This window comes from Diaporthe batatas (genome assembly GCF_019321695.1).
Source record: "Diaporthe batatas strain CRI 302-4 chromosome Unknown Contig00008, whole genome shotgun sequence".
NCBI lineage: Eukaryota > Fungi > Ascomycota > Sordariomycetes > Diaporthales > Diaporthaceae > Diaporthe > Diaporthe batatas.
The window spans coordinates 2243436-2258473 of NW_025408555.1; the positions used below are offsets into that span (position 1 = coordinate 2243436).

A 15038-nucleotide genomic window follows, 5' to 3' on the forward strand; every position below is an offset into this window, starting at 1 on the left:
GTACGTAGGACGGATCTAACTACACAGTACTGGAAATAAGAACCACTACCAGCTCCAGCGTATGTCTCCCGTTCATGTCCCCACATTGAATGTGACGCTGCCAACCTTGGAAGCCTCATGGGCCCCAGATGCATACCACTAAAGCTTGCTGTCCCTGTTGACGCAGCATGACGCAGCAGGCTCATTGTCAGCCCTTGAAAACGCGTTTTTGGACGTCTTGTCAGCCTCGACAACCGAGGGAGGGACCCAGAGCGCCGGGTTCTTTTTAAAGAAATTGGAAGCCCGGATCATTACACCGACAGGCTCGGCCGGCATGACTGGGAAGTCCTCGGTTCGCGGGAAGTGGGTGAGGCCGAACTGGATATAGCAGACTATATCCATGTTCTCAATCGGCTCGTCCCTGGCGGCCCAGTCGACCACCGTCTCGTTGAAAGGGTGACCATCCTCGCCGCTGGACTGACAGACGTAGTCGCCAGCGGGGAACAGCTCGTAGTCCCTGTACGGGGTGACCCACAGCGCCTTACGCGCGAACCCCGCCCGCTTCCAGACCGGGCTTCCCGCCTTGGCGAGGATGGTTGGGCAGTTGTTGTTCAGAATCTTGTAGGCAACGGGTTTCTTGGCCACAGTGTTGATGCTGTTGGGGTTGATAATGTCCCAGGACCGACCAGTCTCGTAGCAGTAGTCTGCTGCACCTTCGAGAGCTGTCCGAAGAGGTGTCTTCTTGCAGTAGAAACCGTTTCCGTATGGGTTCCCGGCTGATCCGAGGGGCTCGTCGGAGAGCACGGCGTCGTTCTGGACAATCGTGTTGTTGGGGCCGTCCACCTCGGGATCCACACGCAGGGAGAAAATGTGCTGGTGGTTGTGGGCATTGATGGATGGCGCAACCTCAGTGCCGTACGGCGCTGCAGTCTCGGTGGGATGCATACAGTAAGTATTCAGCATGCCCGTGAGCTTGATCTCCAGCTTGTAAGTGCCGTCCAGGGTAAACGTGTGGTAGAAGCAGTACTCGTAGTTGGCAGCCGTGATGATTTGGGAGATGATGAGCTTCCGGTCGCGGGCCGAGATGACAGTGCCATCGCGGTAGTCTGTGTGCTTATAGAGGATACCGTTGTCCTCTTCATGAACACAAATGGCATTCTTGAGAATCGCCGCCTCACCAGAACTCACAGCCATGATGGCATCAATGTAATGAATGACACCCTTGCAGTCGCAGCCAAGCTTGAGAGAGTTGGTCATAAGACCAGTGCCGTACTCGCCAACGTCAAAGGCGTGCTTTCGGTGGTGAGGTGGGTCCGGGTTACCGTACGGCACCACCATCTCGACCACGCTGATGCGGTTGAAGAGGCTGCGTTCGCGGCCTTCCGCCTGGTCATCGATGCGGACATCAGAGAGGACGATGCCCTCACGATAGTTGAAGCCAATGTGCATCTTCAGTCCGGCCCAGGAGATTTCGTTGCCAGACATGCGGAACGATACGCCCTGGGGCTGGGTGATATCGATGGGCTTAAGCCTGCCGTGCTGGTAGTCGTTGCCGATGAAGGCCGGCATGTAGTTGTGCTCTCCCAGAGGTACCTTGGTGCGCTCGCCATTGACATGACGAATATCGACAGACAGGACTTCTTCCTTCTCCGTGTCGACAACAACCGAGAAGTCCAGGGGGTGGGCATACTGGTTGTCGCCGGCAGAGTTGCGATAGTAGACAATGCCCTGCTGCAGACGGCGATCGGTGCCCCAACGGTGGTCAAACCCGATGGCCCATGCATCGATGAAGACCTTTGACATGTCATGGATGCCGAGTTCGCGGCACGCATCGATCACACGCGGGTCTTTACGCGCCACGGTCTCGCAGACATCGAGGTCCTCCAGTGTAAGGGTGGGACTGACATCCGTGACGTCCCTCCAGATCTCGACCTGGGAGCTCCTCAGGTTGACGACAACCTCGGAGACCTGGGAGGATCCCTTCTCGATCACGATTGCAAAAGCGCGGCGGTCAGGGCGAGGTCCGCTTCCCGCCTTGAAAGCTGCGTACTCATTCTTCTTCGGCTCGCGAAGAGTGAGGCAGTTGAATTTCAGTGTTCTTGGGCTGGCATGCTCCTTGATAAGCTTGGCAGCGAGCTGGACTTCTTCAATCGATAGCTGATCTAGACGGACAGAAAGTCAGTCTTGGTCGTTTTTGTCACTGCGATCTGCAGCGATGTTTCTCTGCTTACCGAGAGGATGCGCTGGGCGTTGCGTGGACAGGTCTGGAGCGACGTCGCTGGGCTCTTCCCGCAAGATGGTGTAGCCGGCTATAGAAGAGGTGTCTGCAATCATGATGAGGGCTGTCTGGACTGAGCGACTGTGCCATACGGGGGTCTTCCTGGTTCGACCAAGGTCGAGTTGTGATAGGTCTATTACAGTGGTGCCGGAGAGGCTGAGAGGCTGGATGCCGTAGTGCGGTAATCTGAACGAGCTTATGTTAGATCGTCGAGACTCGATGAACTTGAAGAAAGGGTTTCCTCACAACAGTATTCAGCAGCGTGTGCTAGTGTAGGTACTTATAGAAGAATTTCGGCCAATATTTGCAGGCAAACTCAGAATAGCGTCAGGTGAGTTTTGCCGGCTGTCGGAAGCCAATCCATGACAACATTAATCGTAAGACAGGCTCAGATCTCGCGTAGATAGTTACCTTGCATCCCATCGCTTACCAACACGGGCTCCTTCAAACAGCCAACAAGCATTTCGGCACCAATAATCCAATCAATCGTCATCCCGTCAAGCTCGAGTGGAACCCTCCAGGAAAATGGGTCCAGCCTCTCTCTCCATCGCCCCTTGGAGTCGGGGCTTGGTGCGTGGGCTCGGGGTAGAACCGGAGGCGGCCGGCACCGCTGGGCCCCTTGACTCGCACATTCGAGGGACAGTTTCCTTGCTGAATTAGGCAAGAAAATCGACCACACGGCGCCGCATGACTTATTAGCTGTCGATTAGTGCAACATCCTTTATTACCTAGGTGACTAGTGTCGTCCGCCGCGCATCCGCTGAGGCGCACCAGGTCAACAGGGCACTTCCCCACACGCTAGACAAGTGGACACGGAGACCAGCAGGGAACGCCCCTGATCCGAGGGAAGCCCTCCAGTAGTAAGCCTTATTGTCGCCGAGCATCATGTAGGCATTCGCAATGTCCTCCGTGGCTGCCACAGTTGAAGGCCACATATGTTGTTGCCAGGAGTGTTGCAGGACTTTGAGAACTTCCTATCGCATTATGACCATCGTTATCGACATCGTGTCCTTTTCAAGCCCTGGGTCTTGAGCGCTCACCACCGTATGTAGGCGCCATGTATGTCCGCGGACGTATACGGAATAGAAGCGAAACCACTTTAAGAACTTCATATAGGATAAAAATTGAGATTTTGGGGGTGTCTAGGCGAGCATAAATAACGTGGATTATGAAACTAGTAACTACCACTGGAAGATTATATTTTTGTTGGTAACGCTGGTGGAAGAACCACTTCAGCATTCTGCGCGTCAATGATCCGCTGCGCTGCATCATGAGTTGCAAGATACGTGTGTCGTCCCTTCAAAACCCAAAAGCACAAAGTAACAACCAGCATGACTCCAAAAACAGCAACGGCATAATTCATATCGGCGGGTGCTGGATTAGGGTCCAGGGGGAAGAAGAAGAAGACGCTCGTAATCGTGCAGTAGATGATTGAGATCCAATTGACCGCAGGGCCAAATCGACCCAGAGTGAATTCGCCAGGTGGGAGCTTGTCACGACCGACAATGACCAGCGTAACGATAGGCATCGCATAGGAGATTGTCAGGGCAACCGTGCTGACACTCAGAATTGCCTCGAGCACCGTATTGGCGAAGATGTAGAGCACGCTGATAAGCCCAATAATCCCCCCCTGCAGCCACAAGGCGCGAACTGGCACCTTCCAGGTGTCGTTGACGTTGGAAAAGAAAGAGCTCCAGGGCAGACCGCCGTCCCGGGCGAAACCCCAAGTCAGGCGAGAGGAAGTCGTGACGATGCTCACGGCCTGACCCATCCCATTGAAGATGAACAAGGACAGAAGAACTGCAGCACCTTGCAGCCCGACGGCCCCGCGCACCAGATCCATAAAGGGAAGACCAGTCGGGGGGTCCAGGACAGTGTCGAGATCCTGGATGCAGAACAGGCAAGCCACCATGAAGATAAAGCCTGTGACAGCTCCAAGAACGACCGAGAGCCATATGACGCGCGGGATGTTTTTACGCGGTGCGGGAATCTCCTCCGCGAGATGAACCGCCGAATCAAAGGCAGTAAGCCCATACGCAGCCTGTACCAGACCAGTAAACCAGGCAACGCCATCTCCCCAGCCGGTCTGGTTGATCCATCGCCCGAAAACGAACGACGCGGGTTGGAATTCCAAGTCGTCTCTCACACCGACCGATATGAGTAGCGCCAGGCAGAATATAAAAAACAGCGCGATGAAGCAGACGCCCACAAAGTTGTTGAAGGCTGGCAGGACAAAATCTCGACGACAGGCCACCAGGTTGATGACCGTCACCACGACGGTGATGCCCAGATAGAGCAAGAAGTTGACCCAACCAACACCGGCCGTGGCCCAGTCTTGAACGAAGAGAACCTTCATGCTGAGGATGAAGTTGGTCATGAATGCGAGCTGCGAGGCTGAAAGCGTCCACCAGCCAAAAGTGTTGACCCAGGCGCAAAGGTAAGACGCGAAGCGACCGAACGGGCCAGGGCACAGCCGATACACCCAGTACGCCTGCCCAAGGGCCGTCGGCATGCTGCTGCACAGCTCGCCCAGCGACACAGCGACACAGACATTGCACGCCATCACGAGCACGAGGCCCCAGAGGATCGAGATGGGCCCGCCGCTCGTCAGGCCGCTGGAAAGGCCCTGCGCGAAAGTTGACCATGTGCCCAGTACGGATATGGCCAGAAAGAGCATGCTCGTCATGCCAAACTTTCGCGACAGGGCCTGCTCGTGGCCGAGATATGTGAGTTCTCGCGCATCCTGAAGGGCCTGATCACTGGCCTTGATATGGTCCGGGCGCGTATTCGATTCCGAGTCGTTCGCCATCGATTGCGTTGGTCGTGGATTGTCGAGAGAGATATGGTCTTGGAGTTCTCTTTTCCGTGGTCAGCATTTGACTTAGTCGCCCGCAAACGAGAACGCAGGTCGTCTTGTTCTTTATTTGCAAAGTGGCAGGATCCCGAAGACTTTCTTGAACTGATTAGACTGCAGAATTCATTACAAGGGCACCAAGGTCGTAGTCAAAGAGGTTGGTGCAAGTGTATGCTCGCGAGCGATTTTTCTCTAATCAGGAAGACCCATCGGAGAGATACGTCCTTCGTCAAAGCAACTCTGCCTTGGATTTTTCCACGTTCCGGTCACTATCAACCACGACTCATGGATTGAGATTACAGCATTCATGATGAAGTTGGTAGACCCCGGATCGCAGATAGTCTGGAGATAAATTCCATTACGTACGACTTCAGGAGTGGGTGTGGTTGAAAGATCCGAATCGCGGGGTAAATTCCACAGGTTCCGCAGCCCATCTTAGGATCGTCCAGGTGCCAGGATACAGTGAACACCAACCTGGGTCTGGCCCAATTTCTTTCCCTTTTCGGCTCGTCCAGGGCTGACACTTGTACACTAATAGCGGCGTAGTAGCGACGAACCGGCACAATCCCAGTTTGGCTTTGGTGAGCCAGGGGCGAGGCCGGGAGGGTGGAGCCGCCGAGGTGTCAACCAACGAGTCAGAGGAGCTTTTCATGCAACACAGTAAGCGAGGGAGATAGCAGCTTGGTCGATTTTCTTTCCTGTTTGGTTACGCCGAAGTCTCCTCGTGATGCCCTCGCATTTGCCAACACTTGGTTCCAGGCCAGGGGTCGGACTCCTCCCCGACCTCGGGAGGTTTCGATCCCACCATGTCAGTGACGAGGGCGAATTGGGTAACTGAAGGGTCAGCGACGGCCCCAAGCCCAGTGGCGTAGGCTGCCCAGGAACCAGAGCTAGTCCTTGATAATCAACGGCTACACCAGTTCGCCCATCTTCGCGTGGGGATTGTTTTGATGTAAAGGGGACGCTCGTGTGCTCGCCTTTGTTGCAAAGTGAAAGAACCACCTTCCTCGTCACCTTGCTAGTGCTGTCAGGCGTTCATCCCTATGGCCTCAGTCGAGCTTATCGCGCCCAATGGGCGCAAATATCTCCAGCCAACAGGATTGTTCATCAACAATCAATGGGTGCCGTCATCAGATGCAGGCAAGATTGCCAGTGTCAACCCAACGTGCGACCCCATCACTCTTCCTCGCGCATTGAGTCTGCGGCTAACACATGTGTGGTACAGTAACGCCAATGAAATCGTCTCAGTCGAAGCGGCCACGAGCGAAGATGTCGACAAGGCCGTGCAAGCAGCCCGAGCGGCCCTGAACCACGCCAGCTGGCGCGACTTGCCTGCTACGGACCGTGGAAAGCTCATGAGCCGTCTGGCTGAGCTCATGGAGCAACACCGAGAGACGTTGGCCACGATCGAGACCTGGGATAACGGAAAGCCGTACTCGGTATCGCTCAACGAGGATCTCACGGAGGCGATTGAGACATTGAGATATTATGCTGGCTTTGCGGATAAGGTGTTTGGCCAAGTGATTGAGACAACCCCTGAAAAGTTTGCATACACTATTCGTGAACCGGTCGGAGTGTGTGGCCAGATTATACCGTCAGTCTCCCAAGCTCCTTTTGCCCCCGACAGCGTCATGCCCACTGATCTCCAACTCTGTGCCAAAGGGATGAAGACTCGGGGAGTGATACGAGGAAATGGCTATACTGATAGATATAAAACAGATGGAACTACCCCTTGGCAATGGCGGCATGGAAGCTTGGCCCAGCTTTGGCCTGCGGCAACACGGTAATACTCAAGCCCGCAGAGCAGACCCCACTATCCATTCTCTATTTCGCAAACCTTGTTGCGGAAGCCGGCTTCCCGCCCGGTGTTGTTAACATCGTCAACGGCCTTGGAGCTGTTACGGGTGCAGCACTGGCCTCACATCCAGACGTCGACAAGATCGCCTTCACTGGGTCTACGAGCACGGCAAGACATATAATGAAAATGGCGAGCCACAACCTGAAGAACATCACACTCGAAACAGGCGGGAAGAGCCCGCTGATCGTGTTTGATGATGCCGATCTGGACCTCGCGGCCTATTGGGCTCACGCAGGTATCATGTCAAATCAGGGCCAGATCTGCACCGCGACCTCGAGAATCCTAGTTCAGGATGCCGTGTACGACCAGTTTCTGTCGAAATTCCGAGAAAATGTGATGAAGATCTCCAAGGTTGGCGACCCCTTCGACGAGAGCACATTCCAAGGCCCCCAGGTCTCAAAGGCCCAGCTCGACAGGATCCTCGCCTATGCCAAGATCGGGGAGGAAGAAGGAGCCACACTAGAGCTCGGTGGCCGGCCTTTCCTTTCGGATGGCGATGGCTACTTCGTTGAGCCCACCGTGTTCACCAGTGTCTCACCCAAGATGAGAATCTTCCAGGAGGAAGTGTTCGGCCCGTTTGTTGTCATCTGTCGTTTTAAGACCGAAGAGGAAGCGGTAGCGTTGGCCAACGGCACTCAGTACGGCCTGGGGAGCGCCCTCTTCACTACAGACCTAACACGTGCACATACGGTAGCCAAAAAGATACAGGCTGGTATGGTCTGGATCAACTCCAGCAACGATAGCGACTGGCGAATTCCCTTCGGTGGAGTGAAACAGAGCGGCATTGGCAGAGAATTGGGTGAGGCCGGTCTCGCTGCTTACTCAAACATTAAAGCTGTTCATGTCAACCTTGCTAGGCCATCAAAGCTGTAGTAGAGACATAGCTAATGTGTTAGATTTGTTGTTTTGACTAGACCTCATTCCTTTTTTGGTTGTGTTCCCTCGATTGCCACGGTAGATGCAAAAGTGGCGGAGAAATCATGCTGTGTCAGCGCTATCTCGTGCCAATTTTTGACTCTATCACATGCAGTGTGTCTTCTTGCAAAGGCTCGAATCAAACCGATTCAATTAGTTTCGACAGCAATGATACTATGATGGAGCAAGAGCTACAGTAGGATCCTTGCTTCAGACCGCTGCATGGAATCTTTTAAGGCGTCGAAAAGGTTGTGTAAATTGGAGTCGTGCCGAAGGGATTGAAGATCAGCCAGCCATTGGCTTCACCACCAGGGAGTACTCGCGCCCTCGTATCGACATTCAACAACATAATTTTAAAGAATGTAATTCAGTTGGATTAAGTAAGTACCTAGGTACAGCACAGAAACGTGATTCTGAGCAACACGTCCCCCCTCCCCCGGTCACAACCTTCGCATGAACTGAGCGAGTTGTCATCATTGCTTCGCACTGCAACACGTCCGTGAGCGGACATCTGCTGGGCAATTCCGATCCTATCTCCCAGCCTCTCACTGGCCCCCGTCAATTGTCCTCTCATCGGTCGTCCCGTCTTTCGAGAGACTTCCAGTAAAGTATTGTCCAAAGACTCGATCTTCGATGTCCATCTGCTTCCAGGATTTGCCCAGACGCTTGCTGTCCTGTCGGCGGAAATAGACTCGTTTGCAGAGCTTCCAGGTCTCGACCCCAGCGAAGAACAGAATTGCGGCAACGAAGACGATCGCCCATTCCCAGGTGATCGGTTTGTGCTTTAAGACAACGGTGTTTAAAACGGGGATATAGATCAAAGGGAACAGGGTAACGACACCGAACATGATAGCCCAGAAGAGGAATTGGTTCCTCCAGACATCCAAACACCACTGCGTCAGGTAGCGCTTCGAACCGGGTTGCATACGGAAGAATGACCGCCTGGTGTCAATCATTTCCCATGCAAGGAATAAAGCAAACCATGTCAAACAGGCGAACGTAGTCGCTCTTGCACGGAAGACCACGTCGCAGGATTCAGAGTACCTGTCGTTGCACTGCTCGCCAAGTTCACCGTTGCCAAAGCCGAAAACCACGAGTACAAAACTCGCTAGACATAACAGAGTGATCCAGAGGCCGTAGACCACCATATCCGTAAGGAACTCGGAGGTGAATATGCCAGCTTTTAGCGAGCGAGGGGGCCGCTGGAGAATATCGGGGACAGCACGCTCGAACCCGAGACCCATGTCAGGCAAACCCGATGTCGCCATGATGATCCAGACGACCTGAACAGGGGCGAGAGGGAAAACAGATAGCCCAGTCCTGTCCTTGAAGGCGAGGCCAACAAGAAGAGTACCAGCCTGCGCAACGTTTTCAGCCAGCACATGCAGAACAAACTTTGAGATGTTGTCAAAAATGCGACGTCCTTCCTCGATGGCTGCGAGGATAGACGCAAAGTTGTCATCAGAAAGAACGATATCGGACGCGTCCTGAAACATGTTAGCAGACCCATCAAGAGGCAGAGCCCTTCATGGAGAGGGGGTGGGGTCTGTACCTTTGCAACATCAGAACCAGCAATACCCATCGCGATGCCGACATCAGCACGGCGGAGAGAGGGAGAGTCGTTGACGCCGTCACCAGTCTGTTGGGAACAAGAAGCGTTAGCCACGGGCAGAAATAGCATGGCGTACCAGGGGCAGGCCTACCATTGCACAAAACCGTCCACGGCGGTGAAGAGCTTCAATCATGCGGACCTTGGTGCTAGGAGCACATCTCGCAATAACCAGAGGCAGCACAGGGAGTTCATCCACGTCGTCGTCGCTGAGGGCATCGAATTGCATCGCGGTCATCACCAACGAGTTCGCAACGTCGTTTGCTATGAGATGCATCTTAGAAGGTAGAATCCCAACTTCGACGGCGATGGCTTTGGCCGTCTCGGGGTGGTCACCGGTCAGCATGTGGACCTCGATACCAGCAGCATGGCACTGTCGGACGGCAGGGGCAGATTCGGGGCGGGGTGGGTCGTAGAGTCCGACGAGGCCGCGGAAGACGAGATCACACTCAACGGCAGACCTATCGACACCAGTCTCGTCGTCGACCTTGAGCTCGCCGGGCATCGGCTTGCTGGCCAGAGCGAGGACGCGTAGGCCGAGACTAGCCAATGCTTGCATGTTCTTGAGGATCTCGTCGTGGAAGCCTGCGATATCGACGAGGTTGCCGGAGCTATCAGGGGCGTAGGTGGTACAGCTGTCAAGGACGCGCTCGACAGCGCCTTTGGTCAAGGCCTGGTGAGAGCCGTTCTTGTTCCGCATGACAACCGACATGCGCTTAACGTCCGAATCGAAAGGCAGCTCGGCAACGTCCATCCACTCGGACTTTTCATCACCAGTCAGGGCAAGGCGGTCCCAGCCGAAGCGACGAGCCAGAACCTGGATGGCAATTTCGGTAGGGTCGCCCCGCGCCTCCCAGGTGCCTTCGTTGTTCTTGCTGACGATGGCGAGGTTGGCCAGGCAGGCGACATTGAGGAACTCTGAGAGACAAGAGCCAGCGTCGGTTCCAGAAGCGTACTCTTCGGGTTTAATAATGGAACCACAAGCTTCTCCGCCTTCCTTGAGTTTGATAGCGCGAGGCGCCGACTTGTGGAAGCGAATGTCTCCAGCTGTGGGATCGAACGGCGAGGCAGAGTTTTCGACTGTGAAAGTGCCCTTTGAGGGCACCCAGGCGCCTCTCGCAACCATTTTGCCCTGCGTCAGAGTGCCGGTCTTGTCGGAACAAATGTCTGTGACTGCACCCAGAGCCTCAAGGGACTTCAAGTTGCGGACAACAACATTTCTCTTGACCATTCGCTTGGTGCCCGCAGCCATGGTGATGGTCAGAACAACCACCAAGCTGGCTGGGATCATCGACAGACCCGTGGCTACGGCGTAGATGATCACATCCTGTGTGGTGGCAAACTCATTGGCACCCAGGACAATTATGGCGCAGACGACAGCAATGAAGAAGAGCAGAACAGCGAGCTTGGACAGCTTCCTCTGGAGGGGTGTTCCGACGTTGAGACCTAGGAACCGGCCAACGGCATCGGTAACAGTCAAAACATAAGCCTCGAGATAACGATGGGGCTTCGCACGCGCGTCGGGATCCTTCCTGGTCTTCTTGGGCTCACGGATCTTGGTCTCCTTTTGTCTGAGCTGAGAGGCGATAGCGCCAATCTCGGTGTAGGACCCAGTGGCGAAAACGATGCCTTTGGCCCGGCCCTTTGTGACGTTTGAGGAGCTATAAGCTACGTTCAAGCGGTCGCCGGGCCCAGTTGCCGCCTCGAAAGTAATATCTTCCTTTTTGCGGACAGGCAGAGATTCACCCGTCAGAAGGGCCTCGTCAGTCTCAAAATTGACTGGTTCGAAGACACTGTTGTCCATTTGTCAGCCCACATGGCCACCACATGTAATGATGCACCAAAACTCACCGAACGTCAGCTGGAATAGTGTCGCCCGTCTTGAGCTCAACGAGGTCTCCAGGAACCAGGTCGGATGAAGCCACTGTTTGAGACTGTCCGTTACGTATGACGTTGGCAGTGGGAGAGCTCAGTGATCGCAGTGAGTCCATGGTCTTGGCGGCGGAATACTCCTGGAAGAAACCAACAACGATGTTCAGGGCAATGACGCCGGCGACCACGCCGCCCTCAATCCAAGACCTGATGCCGAAACTGACAGCCATGGCCAGGATCAGGACAAGAGTCATGGCATTGGCAACCTGTGCGATTAGTATGCGCACAGGGGAGACCTGTTGGGCCGCCCCAAGGTCGTTCTTACCGTACTCCGCGAGTCGTCTCTGTGCTTCGTCGTCGGAAAGGCCATTGGACGGATCCGCCTTTAATTGCTCGACCACTTCAGCCACGGTAAGACAATGGGCGGGCTGTGTCATTGGGCGGTTGGACTGCCCGCTGACGTGCCCCTCAGAGTCAACCTGCTTGGGCTTGTCGGAACCCATGATGAGATTGAGAATGGCCCCTTGACTGGCGAACTGGGCCTGGAATCTCAGGGACTCCTGCTAGGACGCGGGAAGTTGTGAGAGGATGGTTGGTAAAAAGCTCTGGGTGTCGGTGTTCTCAATCTATCTCGGGGTAGTGGTGAGCTGTCGCATGTATGCAGAAGCACAGACGACAACGCGGAGCAGGTCCTGAACGGTAGCAAACTCCATAAGATTGACAGGTGCAGTGGCGCGGGTAGAGGTGTGCCTCTTGGGCGGATGCGGCTTGAGGCGGAACGCAAAACGTAGCACGGGAACTCTGGCAATCAGAATGGTCGAAGTCGAATAGGATGGGGTGGTTGACCTGAGGCTGATGACGAGAGTGTGAAGATGAATCAAACGGATTGATTGATCTTCCCAAAAAGGTGTGATGCAGTGGAACGAGCAGAATTGTTTGCGGAAAAAGGAACATGGGGGGCCTGTTGACTTTTGTAGGTACACAGCCCAGACCGCCCCGCCAAGAATTCCCAAGATTTCCCAAGGGTTGGCATGCACTAGAGCTGTTCGGCACTGTGAAGTCGTTGAATTTTCTTACATAACCATGATAAGGGGTTTGTGACGTAAGAGTGTCGGAATCCTGTCCCCACAGGCCTTTGTGCTATGTCAAATTCTTTCCAACCGAAACACATCTTTCGTACGCTTCATGGCCGACGCTGCACGCTGCCAAGAAGCAAGAGACAAGCCACGTGTAACAAGCCCCCAAGCAACATTGGTTTCTAAACATGACTTGGCCTAGGAAAATAAAAGTCCAATTGAACCAATCAATTATTTACCAACCCAATATCTCTCGAGAACACCAGTCTTGTTGAACAATGTGTGTGGCAAAAGCGTGCTGCCGTAAATCATCGATGCTGTTAAAAGGGGGAGCGCTTAGGTAATATCGGTGGCGTCTGTGGCTCTTTTCTGCTTCCGACTTGGCCGTGTCTGAGCGAGCAATTCGGCAATCGGCACGTCAACGTGAGCCCCCCGTGAGCCCCCTACACCCACCTGGGCACTGCCGTTGTTGACTAACCCAAATTTCATCAGTCCCCGTAGGCCCATTGCTCCATCCTCCCCGTCCACGGCCAAGCCACCTCCGGTTGCCCACGGTCGTTGACGGTGACGTTGCCATGATCGATGCCAACAGTCAAGCTCTTCAGATAAGGAAGTGCAGCCAAGGTGATGTTAGCTGCAAGCTCGGCTGTCTCTGCGCCGTCCTGTCTGACCCATCGGTCAACTTCTCTACCGTCCGGGCCGTCGTATGCGTTCCCGCACCAAGGCCCTCCATCGAAACCCAGGTCTAGTTCATGGGAAGCAGGCAGGCTCAATCTTTCCAAGTTCGGAAACTGGCTGATGAGCTGGACATATCTCTGATGGCAGGCTGCAGTTAGCAAACGAAGCATGCGCAGGTCTCTGCGGACAACACCGTAATAGTTATCACCTTCAGTGTTTGTGTTTGTGCATTGGCATTTGCAAAGTATGGATCTATGCCATGTGTTCCACCCGACACATAGTCATAATCTGAAGCAACTCGTTTCAATCTGCCTTCCATGTGCAATCCCGTGATATTTGGTGTCGCGTCAAGGATAGCTAACCAGTACTAGTGTCAGTATTTGGAAGGACAAACGTCTCGCGACTGAGCGCATCACCTCACCCATTACCATATCTGTCGTCCAGTCGTCCCACAACATCGAAAGATGCCACTGCTTAAGATGCTCCAGGCCCGTCGACGCTGTAATCAGTGCGACAAGGTGGACCTTGCGAGATGGAGACGGGTAATGCCAGCTTCTGTGACGATAATAGCCACCCGCCTCGATTACCTCCAAGTTAGGGCATCTTGAGACGAGGTAATCACTTCCGGCACCTGGTAGCAGATGCTTGACACTCGGGAGCATTAACCCCTTCGCTACAAAAGCGGGCTCGAATTCTCGCGTTGCCTCGCTGCTGATGCCCCAGTCGAGCGTCTCCAGATTGGTCATCTGGGCGAGGTCATCGGCGAATAATTCTGTGAGCGCGGGTGATGGTATTGTATACTTGTCGTCATCGACATATAGGTCGACATGTAGGTTCCGTACGGACATTAGAGCAACCTTACAGGCGGCCATTTCCTGCAGCCGGTGATAGGCATGGGACCAGCCTACATATAGGCTTGGCCGATAGATACCACCTATGACATTTCTTTTGATAGAGAGGTTGGTGAAAAGATCCGCGGGGGGTGCATGGGTGGAAAGTGGTGTTGTCCAGAGGATGGAGTCTGGAGAACACAGTTCTTGACTGATGTTTGGGTAGCGAGAGAGCCAGGCTTCGTTTGCTCTGAGCCAGGGGTGATTTGTGTCCAGGATAAATTGAGGGATTTGGGAGGATGATGGATTCTTATGTGACAAGACTCTCTGAAAGAAATGCCGTGTAGCAGGGTACGGATTCCAAGCAGACGCAGCGACTGCAAGTAGGAGACACAATCCGAGGAGGGAGATGCGCTTCATAGTGTTATCGCGTTTCAAGCTGGAATGAAGAATTGTAAAGCGCGTATCCCCTTCACGATTTCATTGCATGCAGTCTATTAAATGGAATTATTACAAGCCATGGTGTTCATATTGTTGCTAAGGACAGGTGGACAGTACCCTATGGCACAGTGAAATGGCTGCCTAGCAGTCATCAATGATGACTGCAGGGTTGGCTATTCCCGTCGGATTACCGGACACAACTCTGCTTGTTTCTCATGACTAATAATATTTTCTCATCACTGATGTTCCAAAAAGTTGTGAACATATGGTTCCAGGACGACTGTACTCGGATGTCCGCTGCGCAGCTACAGTATTTCGCCAACCTTCTAACAGACAATCTCATATGGACCAGCCTCCTAAGGCCTTGCCTGGCACAGGCTGACCTCACATGGATTTCCGTCCTGCAGGCTTGCCAGTTATAAGATGTCCTTAACCTCAAGGTTCTATTTGAAACGAGGTCAGTCAGCTAGCTTTCAAAATCAATATGCGATCTCACAATACTGCCAAGGGTGACCAAGTGACACTCAATCATTGATGAATGGTGTTAGTAGTACGGAAGCAGATGAAGAAGCTTCTAAATGCTAGCTACCAAATGATACCCTCTTCTTCTGTGCCTAAAGGAAAGTAAGTTAATGTCTTTGTCCAAGG

At 53.8% G+C, this 15038-nt stretch overlaps 5 protein-coding genes across 5 annotated transcripts; 1 reads left to right on the plus strand and 4 right to left on the minus strand.

Moving 5' to 3' along the window:
• Window positions 1-14: 14 nt before the first annotated feature.
• Window positions 15-2315, minus strand: KVR01_007400 (uncharacterized protein). Its single transcript, XM_044782157.1, has 2 exons — window positions 2211-2315; window positions 15-2141 (listed from the first exon to the last, which is right to left on the minus strand). Exons 1-2 carry the CDS (start codon window positions 2311-2313, stop codon window positions 139-141), a joined length of 2106 nt encoding a protein of 701 aa, XP_044643653.1. The 5' UTR covers window positions 2314-2315; the 3' UTR covers window positions 15-138.
• Window positions 2316-3452: 1137 nt separating this feature from the next.
• On the minus strand, window positions 3453-5066 carry KVR01_007551 (uncharacterized protein; the record flags this gene model as incomplete). Its single annotated transcript, XM_044794294.1, has 1 exon — window positions 3453-5066. The coding sequence occupies one exon, from the start codon at window positions 5064-5066 to the stop codon at window positions 3453-3455; it is 1614 nt and encodes a 537-aa protein (XP_044643804.1).
• A 1088-nt stretch (window positions 5067-6154) lies between these two features.
• Window positions 6155-7842, plus strand: KVR01_007107 (uncharacterized protein; the record flags this gene model as incomplete). Its single annotated transcript, XM_044792877.1, has 4 exons — window positions 6155-6276; window positions 6337-6550; window positions 6587-6705; window positions 6831-7842. The coding sequence occupies 4 exons, from the start codon at window positions 6155-6157 to the stop codon at window positions 7840-7842; spliced, it is 1467 nt and encodes a 488-aa protein (XP_044643360.1).
• Window positions 7843-8235: 393 nt separating this feature from the next.
• KVR01_007476 (uncharacterized protein) lies at window positions 8236-12353 on the minus strand. Its single transcript, XM_044794409.1, has 4 exons — window positions 11345-12353; window positions 9588-11286; window positions 9437-9523; window positions 8236-9371 (listed from the first exon to the last, which is right to left on the minus strand). The coding sequence occupies exons 1-4, from the start codon at window positions 11866-11868 to the stop codon at window positions 8430-8432; spliced, it is 3252 nt and encodes a 1083-aa protein (XP_044643729.1). The 5' UTR covers window positions 11869-12353; the 3' UTR covers window positions 8236-8429.
• Window positions 12354-12432: 79 nt separating this feature from the next.
• Window positions 12433-14381, minus strand: KVR01_007364 (uncharacterized protein). The gene is made up of 3 exons (XM_044794842.1): window positions 13541-14381; window positions 13328-13476; window positions 12433-13256 (listed from the first exon to the last, which is right to left on the minus strand). Exons 1-3 carry the CDS (start codon window positions 14367-14369, stop codon window positions 12930-12932), a joined length of 1305 nt encoding a protein of 434 aa, XP_044643617.1. The 5' UTR covers window positions 14370-14381; the 3' UTR covers window positions 12433-12929.
• Window positions 14382-15038: the final 657 nt, after the last annotated feature.

What these genes read in the sequence shown, in the direction of transcription:
- KVR01_007400 (XM_044782157.1), bottom strand. Translation starts at nt 2,313, where the DNA reads ATGATTGCAGACACCTCTTCTATAGCCGGCTACACCATCTTGCGGGAA. An exon ending in ACGCCCAGCGCATCCTCTCG is followed by an intron (nt 2,142 to 2,210) that starts GTAAGCAGAGAA and finishes CTGTCCGTCTAG; the next exon opens with ATCAGCTATCGATTGAAGAA.
- KVR01_007476 (XM_044794409.1), bottom strand. Translation starts at nt 11,868, where the DNA reads ATGGGTTCCGACAAGCCCAAGCAGGTTGACTCTGAGGGGCACGTCAGC. An exon ending in GTGGACGGTTTTGTGCAATG is followed by an intron (nt 9,524 to 9,587) that starts GTAGGCCTGCCC and finishes TGTTCCCAACAG; the next exon opens with ACTGGTGACGGCGTCAACGA. An exon ending in CTGGTTCTGATGTTGCAAAG is followed by an intron (nt 9,372 to 9,436) that starts GTACAGACCCCA and finishes AACATGTTTCAG; the next exon opens with GACGCGTCCGATATCGTTCT.
- KVR01_007364 (XM_044794842.1), bottom strand. Translation starts at nt 14,369, where the DNA reads ATGAAGCGCATCTCCCTCCTCGGATTGTGTCTCCTACTTGCAGTCGCT. An exon ending in GACGACAGATATGGTAATGG is followed by an intron (nt 13,477 to 13,540) that starts GTGAGGTGATGC and finishes AGTACTGGTTAG; the next exon opens with CTATCCTTGACGCGACACCA. An exon ending in CACAAACACAAACACTGAAG is followed by an intron (nt 13,257 to 13,327) that starts GTGATAACTATT and finishes GCCTGCCATCAG; the next exon opens with AGATATGTCCAGCTCATCAG.